Source organism: Crotalus tigris, unplaced genomic scaffold (genome assembly GCF_016545835.1).
Source record: "Crotalus tigris isolate CLP2741 ecotype Arizona unplaced genomic scaffold, ASM1654583v1 scf7180000017546.9332058, whole genome shotgun sequence".
In the NCBI taxonomy this organism is placed as follows: domain Eukaryota; kingdom Metazoa; phylum Chordata; class Lepidosauria; order Squamata; family Viperidae; genus Crotalus; species Crotalus tigris.
This window is the reverse complement of record NW_024096465.1, coordinates 8,350,270-8,366,818: the sequence shown is the minus strand read 5'-3', so window position 1 is coordinate 8,366,818 and position 16,549 is coordinate 8,350,270. Positions and strand designations below refer to the sequence as shown.

Here is a 16,549-nt window from a genome sequence, read left to right as displayed (position 1 = left end):
TTATATTAGTTCCAAAGTTTGATTAAATTTACAATTCTGCTCTGGAAAGTTCACTAAGCACCAGTTCTGCCTGACCTCTGAAAGTATACAACTCTCATTATCTTTAAAATGCAATAATCTATTTCTGTTGCCCACTGCAGATATCAAGAAATTCTATGATTCCTATCGTGCCTGGCCATCAGAAGATAATTCCACACTAATAAGTAAATAAACACTTGTCTCTAGTCAGATGATTAGAAAAGATTAATGATAACTGTATACCTCCTTTTCTTAAATAGAATCTGAACTTTTGAAGCAGACAAGCAAAATAGCCTCCCATAAAAGATAATTTCATTTGGCAAAATGAAACTACCTTCCAGTGTTAATATTATAATGAAATAGCCTGAGGAATCAATCAAAGGCATTAAGTGATATGCCCCTCCCCTTTCTCTCCTCATGTACTGTAGTTGGCTCTATAAACAATTCCTGCTAAGTAACAGGAGTTTATTATTTTATTTTCAGCCCTGGCAGGTGAAGTTGTGTCACTGTCAGACTCTTACAGGCTCCTTTCCAGTGACAACTGCATTGACAACACGTTCTATTCCACATTGATTTTACACTTAAGGACCTGATTGTGATATATAGAGATTTTAAGAATTCAGCTGAGAGGCTGACTTTTGCCTTTTATCATTCCATTAAAATTTTATAACCATCTTTTTCATGTCATTTCACCCATGAATTCTTACTTTAAAAAGTGATTGCTGCTACTGGGTGCATACTTTTTCATATTCAGAGCTTTTTATTATATTAGCAAACTATTCCAATTATAGTTAATAGTTGTGTTTTACATAATTGTGATGACCCCATCAGCCAAGCAGGACCATGCTAGCTGATTGTGTCTTCACAGACAGAGACAGAGTGGCAAAGTGTCTATTCATCCAGCACAAGATAAAACTTTAACTCTTCTTTGTTCAGCAGGACCAATTCAAAGTTCTCCAAAGTGTTGTTTGTTTTGGCTACTCAGACTAGAGTTCAGTGACAGGTAGTTCAAAATCAGTGCAAGGGTGAACTACTCCCATCCACTTTCATAGAACGTTAGGCAACCCATGACATTTTGGGTCATCATTTCAGAGATATTTCCTTACCTAAACAGTGCAATGAAATGGCCACGGGTAGGCAAAAAAGCAGGGGGAGCTTCCCCATTGACTTCCCTTGTAGGAAGCTGGCACAGAGCACTGGAAATGTCGATCAAGTGACTGTGGCTGACATGGCAGAATGGCAGCACTGAAGTAGCCACAACTTTGCCAAATTTCAATCCTGTGAAAGTCATAAGTTCCAGATTTTGGACACATTCTTTAAGTTAGCTCAATTGAGGTACCTTGGTTTAAAAATTGTTGCTCTATGGTACACATTTTGCCCAATTGAAGGTTACAAACAACCAAACAGACACAATAGTTTTAGTAATATATAGTTAGGCTCTTTACTAGCAACCAAGCAGGATAATTTACTTCACCTGTTCCAGGCAATAGTAGAAATTTATGAACAGACCTTCTGGGTTTAATCTAAGAAATAGGGTCCTCAGGTTCTCACAGAGTGCTATTCTAGCACCAAAATCACTCAGGTGGGTCCTTTAAATGGGAAAAGCTCCCAGACATAACATGAAGAAAGCTGGTCTTGTTGGACCTGATTCCTTGAAGTAGTCTATTCAAGTATCAGCCTGTCACTAAACAAATAATATAACTATGCACTCCCCCATTTTGCTATTCTTTAACTTTCTGCACAAAGGTGTTTGAGGCAGAGTTCCCAGGCTACATCTCTTGTTCACAGTTGTCATCTTTGTAGACAACAGTCAGGAGCAGTGGAACAAGAACAGCTGGTGCTAAGACTTGTCTTTTCGGCATCTGCTATAATAAGTGTATCATCCTATTCCTCTTTCATGTATGAAAATGATTCCTAGGTCAAGGGTATGATATGTTTGAATTAAGTTATCCTTTTTTAAGTGTTGCCATTTTAAAAGGGGGGTAGTAGCAAATGAATGTGAAAAGGTATGCTTTTCTTTTAATGTTTTTTTGGGGGGTTAGAGAGGCAAAGTAGAAAATTAAGTTAAGCCTCTATTATCATAAGTTATAACAGATAATGTTAAAAAGGCTATGTCTAAACTCAGCAGGGGTTTGTAATACAACTTCATCTCATTATCCCAAATGTTATACCCATAATGCTAGCAGTAGGGATGAAAGCTTTATCTTACTTATCATAAGAGAAAACAAACTGCTTGGTTATTTTCTTCCTGCAGATCACCACAGTCCAATTGTCCAGATAGATGCCTAATTAGTAAGTTGTTGACCAGCAATGTAGAAAATGAATCTTGAAAGCTGAATTGATTTAAGTTGACTTTCCAAAAGTCACTATCATCTTCCATATCTTAAATATTAACAAGATGTTTTCCTTTCATCCTAAAAGTCTTTTTTCAAAATTATTTAAATCTAGTTATTATTTTTGGAACTATGGAAATAAAAAAGAAACCCTATCCTAATACAAATATGAAATTACAAATACTTTCTAAAACTTTTCTGAGTAATTTTGAATATCACTTGTATATTGTAACCACCTTCTAATACATACTTTTTCAACTTACATAACCTCTCAACTACAATCTCTCTTCACAGCAACTAATTCACAGAAATTTACATAGGGGCAATTGCTGTTATAAGCAGAATATGCACTGATTTAGCAACAAAAAACAAGTAGATACTGGTAAAATACTTCATGAGTAGCTTACCTTTTCCCTCTCTTTTCCTCTCTGGCTACAGAATGTAACTCAAGGTCCCTGGCACTGTTGACTTTGAAAATGTGAACATCTGATTCTATGAATCAAAAAACAAATCTTTAGAATGATTACTATACTCAAGTATATATTTTCAAAAGATTTTCAGTAAATCTAGTGTCAACAAAAACTTTCATAAACACCAAAAATGCTATTAACAGAATAGGTGGGCATAGCATTCTTGATCTCTTGCAACAATTTATAGATTTCACAAGATGTTTTATAAGAATGCTAAATGTTTTCTGGAATTATAGTTGTTACTGATCAGTGATTGAGCCAGATTTGTGTTTTTGTACCATGTTCTTGCTTGTACCTAGAGAGCAGTAAAGCCTCAATATAATAAAAAGCACCTGCATTTTAAATGAAATTTCAATTGAAAAACTTAACAGCCCTTCAAATTGCAGAATTTAATGCAGCCCACTAAAGCTTAAATAACGTTTTGCCTCCACAGGCTGAGGGGTTTTGCATTCAAGGTGACTTGATTGTGTCGCATGATGAAATTATTTACAATTAAGGGATTTCTTGAGGGGGGGGCAGTTGCTGAGTATTTGCTGTTCCACAACACCTAAGCGGGCATATGGTTCATCTTTTTCAGTATTCATGGAAGCTCCTGAACCTTTATGATAATTGAATCTGTTAGAGTGCTGAGTGGAGCAAGCATAAAACCTGTTAACCTAAAGGTCAGATCTCTGCATTGTTTATTTATCAGTAGGTGAAAGAGCTAAATCGGCAGCTTCTGTCACAGTCACAGTAAAAAATCACCTACAATATTAACAGGGAGTAGATAAATTGCAAAAAATGGATTAGAATTATAAACAGAAGAGAGCAAGAATATTGCATATATAACAAAAAGCATAGGAATAGCTTTACTGGGCTATGAAACGTGCAGGCTTGTTACAACGGAATGCTGAAAGTAATTAAAAATGTGTTCTGAAAGAATAGTGGCAAAAGTTAAAACAATGATTCTTGCCTGTTTCATATTTTTCTTAAAACCATGAATTAATTAATTCTTAAAATTCATTAATTAATTCAGACAAGTCCATTTAGCCATGAAGTGGATATAGCAAGCATGCTTTTTTCCCCTTTTCCTTGCCCCCTCTGCTCATCATTTTCTCCCAAGGGTTTGGCTGCTCTTCTAATATAATTGGAGGAACAGGATGGGGGAGCACAAGGAAAATTCTCTTGAGAGAAGTTCTTTCATATATTTTATCCTAGTTCTGCATCTTCTTCTAGGTTTGCATAGAACAATGGGTAGAAGAAAGGTGCTTATGATATCAGAAATAATATAGTAAGATATTATTAATGTTAAAAGGTCTGGGAAATTTCCTGTTGCATCATACCAAACTTTCATTTAGGAAAGATGTTTCATTTAGACTAGCCTTTAAGAAATCTAACCCTAGAAGGTAAACAAATAGTTCTTCTCTGACACTATTTTTCCATTGTAGTTCATGTTCGTAGCATACTAAAATTGAACACTGGAATTCCTGATCTTGTGTCTTGTTTTAATTAGAAGGGTCTGTATTCAGCAAAAGCTTCTAATTAGAAGGGTCTGTATTCAGCAAAAGCTTCTAATGGTTGGACAGATCCTCTAACCCATGGGACACTTTTGATTCAATGGAAGTTTTTCACTGACTAAATGGGAGAGGAGTAGATATTCACCCACCTATTACTTGCACCTTCAGTTCTCCATCTTTCCCTAAAATCTGGTCATGGAAGTTGGGAATTACAATGGAAAATCAGAATTGCTTTCTGCCAGTGGCAATGTTCCGAGTAGAGTCCCTAAAGAATACATTCCACTAGCAGAATCCATAATGTATTCTTCTAAATCATTGTAAAAGTGGGTTAAGTTAATACTCTGTAGAATCACTGACTATAATGGTTGAGTTAAGCCAGGATTAGCCATGGAGCTGGTTTATATACTTCTAAATCATAAACAATGGTTCACCTTTCATATTAAGCCCAAACTAAAAAAAATCACATTATGTTATACTGTTATTATAAAATGAGACCAATGGGATTTTCAGTTCACCTGAGAACTAAGTGATAGTTTTCAAAGAATAAATAGTTACATAATCTTTGTTCCCTATTGCATTCATTACAGTAAAGGAACTTGTGGGTGATTTCTCTCCATTGCTCATAATGTATTTTCGGGTGAAAAAGTTTCATTTTTGCATTATACTACTCATACAAAAAAAAAAGGGAATGGCTGCACATTAGAAACAATAACCTTATTCTCTCCCCCCATCCCCTCCTCTGTTGTAGAACCAGGACCTATTGACCCACCACTAATCCTGGAAGTGAAATCCAGAGAAACAACCATTTCCTGGCAGCCTCCTTCAAGGCCAAATGGCATTGTCACCCACTACAACATCTATCAAAACAACCAACTGCATGATACTATTCCAGGAGCTAGATCAAAACATATTGCATCTTTCTTGGAACCATATACAGTTTACAAATTTCAAGTAGAAGGGTGCACTTCCAAAGGGTGCTCTCTTTCCTCTGAGAGCCTGCCTATACAAACCCTTCCAGATGTACCTGAAGACATCCCTGCTCCAGAATTATACTCAGACACACCAACAGCTGTTCTTGTGTCATGGCAACCTCCTCTTCATCCAAATGGACTGGTTGAAAACTTCGCAATAGAGAGGAGAGTGAAAGGAACAGAACAAGTTTCCACAGTAGCCTCTTTTCTTTCCAATTGTTCCAAGAGTTATCTAGATCAAAGTGCTGGTCTTAGCCCTTGGAAAAAATATGAATACAGAATATTGGCAAGCACTTTTCAAGGTGGCATTAATAGCAGTTCTTGGGTAGAAGTCATCACCAGGCCCTCAAGACCTGAAAACATCCAGGCTCCTAAGGTGCAAGCATTAGATCCGTATACTGCCCAGGTTTGTTTAGTCTTATTTTTATTCTTCCCAATCACTAGAATGATGAAAAGGGGCTCAGAAATCTGCCTGTCTGTGAAAAGGATGACTCTCTGAAAACTGAATGGAATGACACCAAATTGGTTAGAGGAAAGAAGCTGGCAAAAAAAAAAAAGGTTGAATTGAAAATAAGCCAGATCAGAGGTTGTTTCAATAAAAATTCTTCCAATCCCAAAAATTCTCCTATGGGAGAGGCAATCGGGTGCTGACTTGTAATGCTGCTGATTGATTAATTCTTAAATCCCTCTTTCCTTCTGGTTATGTGTCCCAGAAATACCACACATAGACACAAACTAGATAAACTATCATGAGGGGACATGGAAAAATGCACACATGTAAAGATGCAATACACTGCTTCATTACACAAAACAAATTTATTAGTAGTAAATTAAACTAGTAAACGTGGTAAATTCAGTGGTTGGAAAATATTCAAAAAATTATACTCTACATTCTTTTCCCACCTTGTTTATTTCCTAATATTAATTAACTGGTGGTTTCACATAGGCAATTTCTAGAGACTTCATTGATTAAATGTAGCTGCCATGCTCTAAGCACTTTCAATTTTACTTACTTACTTACTTACTTATTTACCTACTTAATTTATTTATTTATGAAAATTTATATAGCCACCCAACTCACTCTCAGTTTACAACTGGGTAGCTTACAAACATTAAAATCTTATCTAAAAAATAATAACCCATAGTGATGCAGTGGTTAGAATGCAGTATTGCAGGCTAATTCTGCCAACTGTCAGGAGTTCAGTCCTCATTGGCTCAAGGTTGACTCAGCCTTCCATCCTTCTGAGGTCAGTAAAATGAGTATCCAGATTGTTGGGAACAATATGCTGATTATGTAAACCACTTACACAGGGCTGTAAAACACTATAAAACGGTATATACTGTAAGTCTAAATACTATTGCTATTGCTATAAATAACAATAACCTCCCCACCCTCCCTGGCAACAACAATTAATAAGTCATTTGATGGGCTCGAAGTACCTCCTTAGGACAAAGGACCCATATCATTCCCTGCTTGCTCACTCTGGTGGGTTGGGTAGCTATGAGTAGGAAAAGATGGCCCTTTAAATAACCTGATCCCAAGCCATGAAGGGCTTTAAAATTAATAACTGGCACCTTGAATTGGACCCAGAAGCAAATTGGCAGCCAATGCAGCTCTTGCAGGAGAAATGACACATGTGCACATCTAGTCTGCACAAAACCATGTGGGCTGCTGCATTTCATACCACATCTGTTTTGTGTCAAGCTGCACATTACACCATGACTGACCTTCGTCAACTGTTCTGCATCAACCTGCAACCAAAGTAATCCAATTGACTTTCTTGTTCCCATAGAAATTTCATCTGCTATTCTGTTATTCTTTTCAGACTAATTGGTTACTATCTCCAGTGATTGTTCACATTTTCAAGTTTCATGCATACATTTTGATGAGTCTGGAATCAAAACATGTCTCCTTGCATGTCAGAGGTTCACTGATATCTCATCCTGTACTGATAAGTGATCTGACCCAGCATCTTCATATAGATGTTAAAGGGGGGAGAGAGAGAAGGAGAGGGAGGGAGGGAGGGAGGGAGAGGGAGAGAGAGAGAGAGAGAGAGAGAGGGAGGGAGAGAGGGAGAGATGACCATACGAGAACAACTGCTGAGTCAGCCTCTCCTTCCCCCACCATGTTGACTAGACTTGTCTGCTTAGGAAGGAATGGAGCCACTGCAACTTCATACTCCCCATGTTCCCATGAGCTCAGAGATAGTTTATAAAGATGCCAAGATTGATGTATTGAAGGCAGATGAAGGCTTACTTCTGACATCCAATCCTGGTATCATTTATTCACCAGGACAATGTGTTTTCATTCCATAATCATAGCTAACCCTGGCTACAAGGAATTGGGATAATTTCATCTTTAGCAGCAATCTCGCTACTTTTTCAAGAACTTTCCCTACTTCAGTTCATTAGCTATTGGGCAGTTTAAAAGTTTTCATAAATTAAAAAAATAAATAAACTCTAGAAAGGTTCTATCTTACATCTAGGAGCAATATAGAAAACAGCTCTCTTGCATGTGAGCCCAAAATCAGTCTTTTGATACTAAGAAGTATCTATAACAGCACTTATCCTGGAAACACTGATTCTTGGATTGGACAGTCCTGAGACAGGCGGTGCCTCAGATTTTTCTACTTAAAATTTTCAGTTTTCTGTTTCTCAAGTTTTAGGTTGGTATTAAATTCAAGATGTCTTAATAGAGAATGCCCATTAGATTTTATTAGTCTGGACATAATGACCCTTGCTAGAATTTGATTCATCATCCTGTTGTAACTTTTCTTCATCAGATCCCTTGTCGTATACTAAGATCTCCTTAAATTCAACAGATTACCTTCCTGTTGTTTTAATTGTTATAATTTAATCCTAAATGTGGTAAATTCAGTCTATCTCTCCATCTTTACCATTTTAATATATTTGATAGTATCTTAGATATTTGTGTTGTGTTGTGCTTCAAGCTTCCTTCTCATAAGGAATATTTTAAACAGTACTGTGGGAATATTTAATTTTAACCAAGAAAATATATAGATGTTAAATATAGTTTTTTGTTTTCATCTTTGATAAATCAATACATTAAGAAAACAATTTTAGAGGACTGCGTCAGAAAATTTCAATTATTCATATCTTTCATTTGGGAATGAACTCTAGAGGACAGGATAACTACTATTGTTTTGGCTTACATACAAACTTCATTCAGGGGAAATTAGTGTAACTAAACAAGAGGGATTTTTGTAGCTTAGAAGTCTCTTTTGTGTAAATATACACATGCTTCCATGGATTCAGTCTTGTACTAGTGCCAAAAAATATTGGTACAGTAGCTTGCTCACTGGAGCACAAAACAAAGTTTGTTTCTGTAAGGATAGAGATTATCCACTAGAATCACGACACTGTTACTACTAAAATTGTTGTTGCTATTTTAGGAGATTTAGTCCCTGTGTCTGTGGGAGTGTGTGTGCATGCACATACACAGAGTGCTCAGAAAGCATGAGAGCAATATGAATCGCTGATTTTTTTTAAAAAAAATTGTACTTTGACATCCTAGCCAGCAATAATAGTTTTAAATGTGAAAACTGATCAAAATGCCTTGAAACATCCTCTTAACTCTAAACGAGATTAACTAAATTTATGCTGCAATGGTAAATATTATGTTCAATCATTATGTCAGAATTCATTGTAATACATATATAGAATACTTTACTTGGAGCTGGAGAGAACTCTTAATATTTGGTTAGTGATCTGTGGCATTTGTACTTGGAGTATGCACAGCTTTTTTTGGGATTACATGGTAACCAGGTGCTTAGAAAAATATGTTTTTAATTTAAGAAAACAGTAAAGAGGCAGCAACAAGATGCAACACATATCACTGTCCTGTCACCATGTCTGTTGTAGAGGAAAAGTACTCACTAGATGTACTGAGTGGCAACAGCTTTGTACAGTTATATCATGATTAATGAGTGTTTGAATAATTCAATATTCAGTTTAGTGTGAATTATAAATTGATACCAAGTCGTGTTTAATGCAACACAAAATTCAGTTAATTATACAGTTGAGGCTAGTACATGTTCAATTGCAGTTGAGATTTTAGATGCTGCTAATAGTCATGTGTCTAAAATGGAGAAAAGGAAGATTCCATCAGAGGAAAATAGTACAAGTTCAGAAATGAAGAAAGTCATTATTAAATCAGAGAAAAAAAAATGATATAATTCAAGTCATGAATATAGTCATAGCATCACTAAAATATGATGATATGTGGAAGATCTGAATCTGCAGTAGACAATATTATAAAACATGCAGAGGAAATGAAAGAAAAAGGTAAAGTTGCACCAGATCTTTATGGCTGGCAAACATGTAGAAGTATTGCAAAGATAGAAATTGAGCATCTTTTAACTGTAAGGCTTGAGGACTGCACTCAATATTTCATTAATGTACATATAAGCATTCGTGGTTAAACATTTTCATTGCCTATATCAGTCAAGGTAGTAGCAATTACCACACTTCCATAGAAATCACTTTGAATAGTGCAAATTCAAATAATGCAACCATTTTGTGGGATTATCACCCTAATTGAGATATAGCTGGACTTATCACTCCAAATCAGTCTCCTGCAGAAGGAAGGCCCCTTCACTGAAGGTTTAGGATCATAATCTGCCATTATATATTTTTATAGTGAGTATCATAATGGTTGTTAGTAGTTTCCCATTTGTCTTCTCCCATTTAAGCATTTGACACAACAGACCCTTGTACCAATGCGAACCTTATTTTGAGAAAATACCTCTCTGTGCAAAATAAACAGATTAGGCTGCACTAGGACTTCATCCTCTCTGAAAAGGTTCCATTGTTATAGAAGAAAGTTTCATGAGTGAAATTTTGTTCAACAGAATCTAAGGCCAAAATTAAACCATGTAAAAACATGTTTTTTCCTGTACATAATTTTCCCTCTTGAGTGAGGGAGACATAGTGATTGATCTAGAAAACAGTTTGCAGTGGTTTTACCTTGTTTATTAAAGCTCCCTAAAATACAAAGAGTGCTCCTCTTTCACAGTTAGCAGTCTCAGTTTTGTTCTGATCCAAGAGATCACAATCATATGCTCAAGGCTTTTGGCCAGCTACACTTGCTTATGGTCTAACAGGTCAACAGAAATAAAGTCTACATAATGAAATGAAATGGAAAGGAAGAGACTGCATAGCTGGATATATACAGAGAAAAATAGGTTAAAAATAAAAGGAAAATATCCTCTTTTACCTGCTTATAAACTTGTTGATGCTATAGAGAATAAGGCCCTATGTATTCCTTAATATTTATGTTTGAATATGGCTTCAGTTTTGACAGAAGCTCTGTAGAAAATCTACAAAGAAGAGTTCAAATCATTTACAGAGCTCTAGTTTACAAAACTGCAAAAGCTTTATGACTTTCTAGTTCTGCTTAGAGGCTAAAATAAATGGGTCAGTTCTCTTATGCCACATGCTTGTCATGTTAATATCATCAATAAGAAGTTTATAGGAAAAAAGATAAATAAGCACTTGCTTGAGGGATAGGTCAATAAGTACTTAAAATAGTCTCATGTTCTTGTAAGAATAGTTGGGAAGATTACTCTTTTATGAAAGTAAGACATCAATTAATAGAAGGTTGTGATTGTCAAAGCAACCAGTCTCTAAACCTTGAGTACAAATTTTTACTTGAACTGGAATAGAATTTGATATGAAGAATAATATAGTTTGTTTTTTATATAGTCATAAAAGCAATATGAATTATCTGATGCTGTGTGGAATTCTAAAAACTTAGTACAATTATATCTCTAGACTACAGGTTTCTTTGGTTAAGGCTGAACTTTTGATGGTTTGAAGAATGCTGAAAGCTTTAGGCCAGGGGCTTCAAACCTGGCCCTTTATGACTTGTGGACTTCAACTCCCAGAATTCCTCAGCCAGGCATGCTGAGGACCCCTGCTTTAGGCTATTGTGCTTTTGTAAATATCTCACCGACCTACAATGTAAAGGTAGAATAGAGAGGCTTGTTGCATTTGCCAGCTTCTTGTTCAATTTTTAGAGTTTCCCATATATTGGCATGTCTTATGATGCATTAGTAACATATCCTGGGACTGCAGGATTATTCTAATATGAAATGATTTTTGAGAGACAGTTCACAAAGACAGAACTATTTTGTACTGTTTATTGTTGAAAAGAACAACCAGCAATGTTCTTGACTCAAAAAAAGATTGGACAATTCTAATATACTCTTGGTCCTATAGAATTGTTAACACTGTGTTTTCTTTCATTAGAGTTATTATTTTTCTTGAACTGAAAGGTTTTGATTATGTTTATAAGAAAGTTTTATAAGGTTATTGTTGTTCAATGGGGAAAATAGCTGTCCCTTTCTATTCTGTGATAGAAAAACTAAAGTACTTTGATATTTAAATAGTGCAGTGTTTCTCAACCTTGACAATTTTAAGGCATGTGGACTTCAACTCTCAGAATTCCACAGCCAGCATTGTGGAATTGTCCGGGAGTTGAAGTCCACATGCCTTAAAATTGTCAAGGTTGAGAAACACTGAAATAGTGGAATGAAAATTTCTTTAATCCAGGAGAATGTGTTCAGCATAGCAGGGACATGAAAATTGCAAGGGAGAGAGAAAGTGAGACATCCCCTTGGTTAAGTAGAAATGCTTTTAGGACTGCAGCCATCAGTTTATGCTACAATGTTGAAGTATTGGTCTAATATCTGGTCTAATCATTCAGAAGGATGATTCTACAAGTAACTCTGCAAATGTTTTGTTGTGTTTGTGCAGTGACGGCTAATCACTTTTTCTTACCTTTTCAGTACAATCACAGTAGTTTTCTCCATGTTAATAATGAAATAGTTTTTGTGCCAATTCTATAACTAGTTCTGGCTTGTAAGCACTTGTTCTTCGATAGAAATGAAACAGCTACTTAATCAGATCTTGGGCATCTGCCCTAGAAACGTGAAATGGCTGCAAGAAATTCAAGCAGCCTGATTAATTAAACTTTGCTTTAAATGACTCCTATAGGAATTGACTGAAACAGGTGGCTTAATAGAAAAAAGTGTTAGTGGCTTAATAGAAAAAGTGTTAAAGACTTTTCATACATCATAAAAATAACTTCCACGCTAAGTGTGAGAAAAATTGAAAAGTAGTAGATCATGCAGAGCTTTAGCCAATCGTTATCATCCCTTCTAAAATAATAGGAACTGACATCAGAAAGATATAGCCAAAGTTCATGAAGATGAGATAAAAAACAAACAAACAAACAAAAAGTTTTGAGGATAGTCACTCACTACCCCAAGAGACTGAAAAAAATATTGTTGCATATAATTTACCAATCTAGGTATATCAAGAATAGTTTGAAATCATATCCAAGTTATGGGTAAATCTTTATGACTGAATGACTACTTTTCAGAGGAAAATTTCTAAAAAAACAAGAAGAAAAATAAAAATAATACAATGCCTACAATACAATACATATATTTTATCCTATTGTATTATCCTATTGTCATGATGCAATAAGTATAGTGAGGAGAAGAAACAAAACACTTTTTGAGTAGAAAGGAAAAATTAGAACTGTCTGCAGTACTGTTAGGGAAGCAAATGGATTGCGTTGTTGCACAGCTACATGGCACAATGCCAGAAGCACCACCTTTTTCTTCACAACCATAGTTTAGTGTGAATGCTTGGAAAATGGCGACCACTTCCAAAATCACACCACATGGCCACATGACAAAGCAAACTATTCTCCTTCCCTAAAGTGGACCATGCAGCACAGCAGAAAGCTCCAGAGATCCAGTAGGGTGTGGAAAGGAAGCCCAAGCCCTATGGGGATGGGTGGGAGGGAAACGGCCCATGTGGACCTTGTGATGGTGGAAAAAAGCCTGGAAAGATATATATACCAAATATCTGGACAAACCTGTTTTTTTATCTTTTCCAACATAAAAAATACTCATAACTGAATGGCACACTTTGCGGGTGAACAGCTTGCCATCTAGATCAATTAAAAATGACTCTTTGACAGCCATGATTAGATTTTAATACCAGTAAAGAATGATGTTATGAGAAGGAAATGCAAAAGTATTTTGAAATGGAAAAGACTTGATTATATTTTCTGATACCAACAGACAGCACTCTGGAAGAAATATATTAGATGGAATATTTTCTGCTGAGTTTCCAGCCAGCATATATCACAGAGATGACATTGATAGCACTTGTGGATAACCTTTAGTGGGATGGGGTAGTACAACTTTCGTAATCCGCCTTGATTTCTTGGTAGCTTTTGATATGATTGATTGTGGGATCCTTCTGACGGGCTGACTTAGGGGGGATTAGTAGCACTGTTTTGCAATGGTTTACTCCTTTGTTCATGGCCAGTTCTGGTCATTATTGGTTTATAGAGGGAGGGGGAAGTGACAGATAGAGTCCTAGTCCAATGATTCACAAAGTAGATCGAGGTTTAATATTTTCCCCTTTCTTATTTAACAACTATGGGTGTTCTAATACTTCAGAACACCTAACTTGACAGCTCTTCATTGCAAGTTGCAATAGTTTCCAAATGATTTCTAGATGTAATTCAAGGTACTGTTTATCATTTAAAAAGCCTTTCATAGATTTCAGGGCCTGATTATTAATGGGATTGCCTTTCTTCAATTCTCTCTGTCTCTTCTATAAGATCTGATAGGCTGTCCACACTCTAAATCCTGTTGATTAAACTTTGCCATTGCATAGAATCTCATAGGCATAGCATCTGGAATACCATTTTCCCCCAGGTCTTGGCCTTTGAAATATCAATTCCTCATATAGCCCCTTTAGAAAATCTTTTCAAACAGGCCAGAGATGATTTGTGATCACTTAATTGATGATGGGGACTGGAATTTTCTTGTTTGTGTATTTCTCCCTACATACAGATATTTCTGTAGTTGTTGTAGGTTCTTAAGATCTTTTAAACTGTGTATGCTACCCTGAATCTTTTTTTTAATTTTTAACATTTAATTTTAATTAGTTTATCTTCATAAACCCAATAAAGTATTATGATTATTATGTTTTTTTATAATTATTATGGTTAAAGTACAGTCGTGACAAATCACATTAGGCTACGTGGAATTCTTGATGCTCTTGGAGCTTGGTTGTTTGCATCATGACTGTAACATCATTAGTGTCATGGATTTTAAACAGGCATATTATACAGTATATAAACAGGCAACAAACCCCATACTCCCATGCACTGATGTTACCTAATTGGACAATAAAATGTCTGTAAGTAAACAATCAAGCTCAGAATGCATTAAGAATTCCACAGCTCAACCCTGAGCTATTGGAACATCAGGTCATGGATCATATGCAATCTGAGATCTCATGATAAACATTTATGAATGTTGGATTCATAGTTTGCTTGTATTTGTCTTTTCAAAAAGCATGATGTTGTTAGAACTATTTTTTTAAACCTTGTAGAATTCTTAATATTTCATACTAAATCATTTCTTATTGTTTTAGGTTTCCTGGGAATCTCCTTCCATTTTAAATGGAGAAATATTGAGCTATGAGATTCACATGCCAGATCCTCGAATCACTATAAGTAACAATTTGACAACTTCAATGAGCCACATAGTAACCAACCTGATCCCTTTCACAAATTACTCTGTCACCATAGAAGCTTGTGTTGGAGGTGAAAGTTACATTGGAGGGTGCACCAAGAGTCTACCTACGTATATGGTTACACTTCCAACATTTCCCCAAAATATTAGTTCTGTAACTGTGACCCCAATTAATGAATCAGTAATTACTGTGTATTGGCAACCACCATCTAAACCCAATGGACATCACATAAGGTAATGCAAAGAACAATATATCAGACTTTACCAAAACTTAACTTTGTATATAAATGTTCTTTAATCAAAACAAATTAGATTACCTGGAACTGCCTGAAATTATTAGGACTCAACATAAACTCAGAATGGATTGGGACAATTCAAATTAATTTTTGGTTCATTTGACAGGATATATTTGTCCCATATGTCCTTTCCCAAACTGAAATCAGTCACAAAATTCTCCTTCCACCATGCATTCCAGGGTCTCTTTCAAGTACCAAAAAGAACTTTAACTGTATTCTTGATTGACAGGTCTGCCCTCGAATGAGAATGACCCTTATAATCAGACAATCAACAGTTATGCCAATCAAAATGTCTGGGGAGAGGAGGGGACATAGAAATTGATACAGCACTCTTAATTTAAGCATTTATTTCCTGTTTTCCATCTTCCATTCAAAGATAAGAAGTTTATGGCTTCTTATCTACTTGATTGGTTTAAGAACTTTATTTGCTTTTATGGAAATATGAGTGACTTAATCTCTTATATTTATCCCTGCCCTCAATCCCTGACTGCATTCAGAAAAGATGCAACCTTTCCTTTTGCAGAAAAACCCATCAACTGATCTGCCTGAAATTTGCCATAGATACTCCTTGCTAGAAGATCCATTTTCACTGCATATTCTGTCTCCAAAAGTTATATTTAATAGCATTAAATTTACCTAATTTTAATAAAACATTGCACTCATTATTATTAAATTTAGCACATTTCATTTCTTAAAAATACCTATCTTTCTTATAGATTCTGGTGAAAAATGTAAAAATCCTATAGGCATTTAACACAAATTTTAAACGTGTGTAACTCAACCCCCCCTTCCCACCCCTTCACTACTTTATGAAAATTAGATCACTTTTTAAAACTTCCTTTTGAAATTCATGCTGTCTTTATAAAAACAAGAAAAAAATAGAACTATATACTATTTTTCCACTATAAATAATGGGAAAATATACTCCATTTTCATCCAATTTATGCTTCAGAGCAAAAAAAAAAAAAAAGAATTTTTCAGATTGAATCAAAATGGCCTCTATTTCTGAAGCCAGGAACCATCCTTAATATGGGTTGAACAATTCTACTATCAACCTAAAATTATTCAGATGCAAGAAGGAGTTCTTAATTGGTTTTGCTTAATACATAACCAGCAAATTACTAAAGACTAATTCTTAGCATTCCTTCTGGGCTCTCCTATAAAATCAGATGATACTACAGATGGATTTGCAGTACATTAGTGAGAAGATTAATATAATGTTAACTTGTACTGATACATTTTCTTTTCATGATCTCTTAGTATGGCATAGGGATTAAGAAATTGGATTATAAATAAAAAGATCTTGATTCATATTCTTTTTAGTTATTGAGGCTCATTTTTACCCAGGCATTCATTCTCAACCCTACACTCCTCCCAG

General features: G+C 35.4%; 1 protein-coding gene across 23 annotated transcripts in view; it reads left to right on the top strand.

The window, feature by feature from the left end:
- USH2A (usherin) overlaps nt 1-16,549 on the top strand; it is a 466,524-nt gene that overhangs the window by 287,461 nt on the left and 162,514 nt on the right. For 22 of the 23 annotated variants that reach the window (XM_039336192.1, XM_039336254.1, XM_039336301.1 and 19 more), the window contains 2 exons: nt 5,066-5,694; nt 14,775-15,109. In XM_039336192.1, coding sequence (XP_039192126.1) covers nt 5,066-5,694; nt 14,775-15,109 — 964 coding nt within the window. Of the gene's footprint in view, nt 1-3,398; nt 3,484-5,065; nt 5,695-14,774; nt 15,110-16,549 lie in introns of those variants that run through there. The other variant, XR_005555900.1, reaches the window with a different exon arrangement.